General features: G+C 51.7%; 1 protein-coding gene across 1 annotated transcript; it reads left to right on the forward strand.

The window, feature by feature from the left end:
- The first annotated feature begins 1281 nt into the window (after positions 1–1281).
- LOC124520781 (ubiquitin carboxyl-terminal hydrolase 17-like protein 6) lies at positions 1282–2889 on the forward strand. Its single transcript, XM_047091853.1, has one exon. It carries the CDS (start codon positions 1282–1284, stop codon positions 2887–2889), a length of 1608 nt encoding a protein of 535 aa, XP_046947809.1.
- Positions 2890–6337: the final 3448 nt, after the last annotated feature.

The following is a 6337-nucleotide window of genomic DNA, read 5'->3' on the forward strand; positions in this document are numbered from 1 at the left end:
CGTGTCTTGAGGCTGTGGTCACAAGAGTCTGAAGACTCCTTTTGTGCATCCCATTGGGTGTCCTCCTTGGCCCCTTGCCCCTTTCCTTCCCCTCACCTGAGGGAGACACCTCACGTGCTCGCAGCCTTTTCCTCCCACTCGGTGACCCCGAGGAGGTGACTGTTTCATTGAGGATCCTCTCTCCCTCTCTCTCTGTCTCTCCCTGGCTTGTCCACATGAGCGCTCTCTCTCGCTCTCTGCCTCTCTCTGTCTCTCTCTGTCTCTCTCTGTCTCTCTCAAAATAAATCAATTAACATGTTAAAAGTGAAAAACAAACAAACATTAGAGAAGAAATCACAATGTCGGCAGACCTGGTCAGTTCTGAAATCTGGTCTAGAGATACTGACACATTAAAGCCACGGTTTCCACGAGGGGACATCGGTCCATGCATGTCTAAATTCCAATGTCAAACCGTCTATAAACGTCACAAATCCACAACAAACATGTCCTGAACCACGGGAACCTATACCTACCTTGCTATGTGATTTGCTAGTAATACCAGTGACAATTTGGCAAATGATGGGTTTAGGATTTGTTCTCCTATTGGGAAGGGAGCTACAAAATGAAGAAAGCATTTACAAAGCCCGAAACCAGGCAAAGGATATTTCTTGGGACAATTTCTCGGCCACCCCTTGGGAGACAGACATGTTGCAAAGGACCTTCATGATAGTTGTATACACAGATCCCATGGAGACAGTTCAGGAGTGTTAGAATCAAATCCATGGACAGTAATCATTCCAGAATAATTTGCTGGTGTCACATACATTCTGGCTGACGGAGAGGAGGTGCTCCTACATGATACCAGAGCTCAATTGGTGCAATGATCTCCATAGCCTAAAAAATTCATGGCCGTCATTCCTCGACACTTTGTGTTATCTAAGAGCAAAGTGGATACTCAAAAAAGGATTCCCTCTAGGTTGGAAATGCTCAAGTCCGTGTGTCCAGAGAGGGAGCAATGGAAATGAGGGAGGTGGAGAAAGTGGTGAAACGTGTGTGTGTGTGCCTCTTGAGGAGGGAGGGGCAGGAGGAAGGCTGGGCTGAGTCGTCTGTCTGCAGAAGAGTGACCACACCCTAAGACCCTTCATCCAACTGCAGCTGGTAGCTGATTGGATGACGTGGTCCTAGTCAGGTGGGTGGGGCGAGCTTTACGAGGGCTGAGGAGAGGGCCACAGCCATCATTCTGAGACTGGCCTCCTGAGAGAAGCATCGCTCTGCAACGTGAGGCTCCACGTTTCAGGAGACATGGAGACGCCCTCTTCCCACTGCCGAGAGGAGACTCAGTTCCATGTCTTTCCAAACCTCAAACCTAGCGGATCAAATACGGGTGGTGCTGAAGGCCACGGAGGACCCACTCTGCCTGAGAAGCCGGCACCGTCATCGCACACACCCTGCGACCTGCCTAACGGTTGGGCTCCCACGTCGACAGGTCTGCCCCCCGCAGAGAAACCTGTGAGTTGGAGGAGACCTTCTGCGGTTGGGGCTGGCCTGCAGAACCTGGGGAACACGTGCTATGCGAATGCGGCCCTGCAGTGTCTGACCTACACACCACCCCTCGCCAGCTACATGCTGTCCCAGGAGCACTCGCGAAGCTGTGGGAGGCAGCCATTCTGCGTGCTGTGTGCTCTGCAGGCTCACGTGACCCGGGCCCTCTGCCGTCCGGGAGACGTGATCCGGCCTCCGCCAAAACTGCTCGCGGCCTTCCACACACACAGGCAGGAGGATGCCCATGAGTTTCTGATGTTCACTCTGGATGCTATGCAGCAAGCGTGTTTGCGTGAGGACAAGGCTTCAGAGCCTCAGGCTCAGGACGCCACCCTCATCCGGCAAATCTTTGGGGGGTACTGGAGGTCTCAAATCCAGTGTCTCCACTGCCAGGGTGTCTCCAGCACTTTGGACCCTTACCTGGACATTAGCCTGGACATCAGGGCAGCTCAGAGTGTGAGCCAAGCTTTGCAACACTTGGTGAAGCCCGAACAGTTGGATGGTGAAAATGCCTATCGCTGTAGTACTTGTCTCGACAAGGTACCTGCTTCCAAGACGTTGACTTTGCACACTTGCTCCAAGGTCCTGATGCTGGTATTGAAACGATTCTGCCATGTCACGGGCAGCAAACTGGCTAAGGAAGTGCAATATCCTGAGCGCCTTGACATGCGACGCTACGTGTCTGGGCAGAACGGGGGGTCGCTGACTTATGTGCTCTATGCCGTGCTGGTGCACGCGGGCTGGAATTGTCACAGCGGACATTACTTCTGTTACATCAAAGCTGGGAACGGCCAGTGGTACAAGATGGATGATGCGAAGGTGACCGCCAGTGACGCGACGTCTGCCCTGAGCCAACACGCCTATGTCCTCTTTTACGTCCAGAAGAGTGAATCGGAAAGAGACCGTGCGAGTGAGCCAGGTGCTGGGGAATCCACATCCCTCCAGGCTGACCACACAGGCACGGCTGCGGCCCAAGGGGGGCCTGAAACCGACCCCAACATCGAGGTGCCACAATTGGAGGATCACGGGGAAGAGACACCACTGCCAGCAATCACGTTAGACCAGTGGAGATTGCTCCAAGAAAGCCACCGTCCCAAGTCTGAACTCAACCTCAGGAAACTAGAATTTGCTCTTCCCCCCGACGCAGTCCTAATTCACCAGTCCAAATACAGAGACGAGATGGGAAAGGATCACCGTGAACCAAACATCCACCGGCTCAGCAGTTCAGCCAGGGACATCCCACCTCAGAGGGCAACGGCCATTAACCAAGTCCCTTGTCTCACCGGCAGAGCCAGAGCTACCAAGAGGAAGAACAAGAAGGGACAGAGGTCTCAGGAAGCAGTCCAGGGATCCCACTACAGGCTTTGAGATACATGCCTGCCCACGTGCACACTCACTACTCACTCACTCACTCACTCACTCACAGTCCCTTGTAGGCCACGTTTTGTGTGTTGTAGGTGGGTGTGATCGGGACATGCGGAGGGACCATGAATCTGGCTGTATTCGTGGGGTATGGCGTTCCAGTTGACCTGGAGAATCCTGAGCTTTAAGGCTGGCTGGCTGCAATGATGTTACTGGAGAGGTGTGGATTATGCTGGGTATTTGGAAGGCTTCTCCCCTCCGTCAGCACCGAGGATCATCGGGCACTCTCAGAGCCTGAAAGGGTCAGAGGAAGTGGCCAATGAGGCATGAAGGTGGAAACAAGGCAGAGCACCGGGAGTCCTTGTGAAAATGCCTGGGACTCACGGTCCCATCATCCCATTCCCTACTCTCTGTGTATTGGTAAAGGACATGTGCCCAAACATGTGCGTGTGGGGACTCTCGGTGATATCCAAACATGCGCCGGCAGGGGAAGGAGTTTGAAACAATCTCAGTGCTTCCACACGGAGGAGTGGCAAATGACCAGGAAACTGGAAGAACTCTAGCTCTACGTGGGAGCAGACAGCCTTTTCAGGAATGTCTTGTGTCGGAAGGAGAGGAGCAGAAGGAAACACTAATTCATAACTGTGCAAAGTGTTTCCTCGTATACATAATATATTTTGTAAAGTCTCCACATGTTCATGTGAACGTTGGCTAATTGCCTGGCAATGGCAAGGAGCAACTAAATGCTTATGTCTCTGGAGACGGGTGGGTGGAGCCTTCCTGGCCCATGTTCATTAGATGAGGTTCCCTGAACAATCCCCCTCCCATGAGGCTGCAGAGCAAATGGGGGAAAGGAACCTTCTTCCACCTCTTCTTGCTGAGCCACCAAGCAGCTCTACCTTGTTCCGCAGAGTTGACCACCATCCCCCCATCGGACAGTCTCCTCCACAAGGGAGGAGGCTCAGGGATTTCTGCTCAGTTGCATTGCAATCTTGGTCCTCGGTTGTACACCTCAGAAAATCAGTCTCACGTGGACACCGAGGCAACAATGTGGTATTTCAGGTCAGGGTATGGATGGATGCTCTCAGTCACACCTGTATTTCTTAGGAGCGAGACTCACTAAATACACCGTTGAATGGGAGTTAGTGCATGATCCTTCAATTCCCCCTAGGGGAGGGGGGCCATATAGGAGATCTCTGGTCGTTTGCCAATGGCACTGACAGGGTAAAGCCTGTTGTTGCTGTTGTTGTGGTGGTGGTGGTGGTGGTGGTTTACAGTCTGCATTAAACATACACATCACACGTAGTGGGAACTCATGTCAGTATGTGAATTTTGTACAGGAAATCATATTGAATTCTGGGTGTTCAAATATCATAGCCGATAGAGGAAAAACACTTTTTCTTAATCTACTTTTAAAATTTATTGGTCTGTTGTTTTCATGTTTTAAACATGAAGTAAAATGTTTAAATAAACAGAGAGGGACACACACACAGAACAGAGACAGAGTGTGAGCATGGGAGGGGGAGAGAGTGAGAGACACAGAACCCAAAGCAGCTCCAGGCTCTGAGCTGTCAGCACAGAGCCCAACGTGGAGCTCAACCCCACGAACCATGAGATCCTGACCTGAGCTGAGGTTGGACACTCAACCGACTGAGGCACCCAGTCCCCCCTCCACTTTCCAAATTTAAATCAAATTGAGTTAACAGTGAGTGTAGTCTTGGTTTCAGGGGTGGAATGTAGGGCTTCGTCCCTTACATGAAACACCCACTGCTAACCCCCACGGGGGCCCTCCATAACACCCGTTGCAAATGGAGCCCACCCACTCCTCCCCTCTAGCAACCCTCACTTTCTTCTCTACACTGAAGGGTTCTCCTGGGGCACGTGGGTGTCTCAGCCGGTTCGGACTCTCATTCAGTCAGCTCATGATCTCAGGGTTTGAGACTTCAAGCCCCGTGTCCGGCGCTCTGATGACAGCTCAGAGCCTGGAGCCTGCTCTGGATTCTGTGTGCATGCCTCTCTCCGCCACTCCCCTGGTCATGCGCTCTCTCTCTCTCTCTCTCTCTCAGATAAAGAGAAAACAAAATTTTTTGAAGAGTCTCCTATGGCTTGCCTCCCGCTGTGAGTTTATCTTATGTTATTTATTCTTCGCTTGCCCTAGGTTCTTCTGTTTTGTTTTTCATTCCACAGATGAGTGATGACATGGCACTTTCGCAGTGAAAGAGTTCGACAGGGCTAGCTGGATGTTAGCGCTCAAAAGACATGCACACATGACATCTATCTTTCCTGTGGATTTGATTCTAAAGTGGGCAGAATCGTGGGTAAAATGCAAACAGTGTATGTGCAACTGAGCCACCAAGGGAAAAGCCACAGAAAATAACCACGCTAGGTCATCCTGTAGAAATTTTGGGATCCAACTTTCTCTTCCTGGATTAAAACCTGTATATCACTCACACACACACACACACACACACACGCACACACGGACAATATTTGATCTGGATCTCAAGACGGCCTCCATAAGCATCCAGTCAGCTCCCCAGATGCCTATGACCAGCTCTTCCTGGGTGGCCGTGTGTCACGTGTTCCACCCACACATGATGAAGTCCACACCCCTGGCTCTGCAATCCGTGGGGGAGGTCACAAGAGGGAGTCTTGCCACACTGCTCTCTGTCCAGCAGGGGGCGCCGCTGGCCAGCACGGGCATTGCCTAGACTCCCAGGAGGACCTGGCATTGGGCACTTGCTCAGGCTGGCAGGTCGGAGTCTCCGTGCCTCGCACTGCAGCCTGAGCATTTCGTGGGGCATCAAGGCGACCATGAACAATTACAGAAGGTCTGGTGGGTCTAGGATTCCCTCCTTGTGACTTAACTTTGGCCGTGCCGGACCCTGGACTCTCAGCTACAATTGACAACCTTGAGCTGCTCGGGCCACTGGTGACGATCTATTTTCCAGACATTCCAGTTAAACATAAATAAAACATAAATCCAGTTAAGTCAAGACATTCAATTTTAAAAACTGTTGACAATGAGCAAAGAAGATTGCATAGGGGAAAACCAGGAGGTGGCCTCACGTGCGGTGATGTGGGAGCAATCACGGCAATAGGAACAGCGTTATTTGGTCTCGCCAAATCCAGCCAGCCTAATCTGGATTTGTCACGGAAAGCTTAATTCAGAGATGTCACCCTGCAATTCGTAAGCGTATTCATGACGATCCAGAAAAGGCAGTGTGGGGGGAGGGGCCAAGATGGCAGAAGAGCATGGAAGTTTTTTTTGCGTCTTGCATCCATAAAATGCAGCCACATCAACACAAAAGCATCCTGCACACCTCGAAAACTGATCTGAGGATTCACGCCACAGGTTGCCCAACCTGAACCCCAGAACTCAGTGGGGACGCGGCGCAGAGAGGTGAACTGGGGAAGAGAGAAGCCACAGAGGGCAGGGAGCTGTTTTTGCCTG

This window comes from Lynx rufus, unplaced genomic scaffold, assembly GCF_022079265.1.
Source record: "Lynx rufus isolate CCGP_SWC_20201006 ecotype Redwood Valley unplaced genomic scaffold, mLynRuf1.p SCAF_3, whole genome shotgun sequence".
NCBI classification, from domain to species: Eukaryota; Metazoa; Chordata; class Mammalia; order Carnivora; family Felidae; genus Lynx; species Lynx rufus.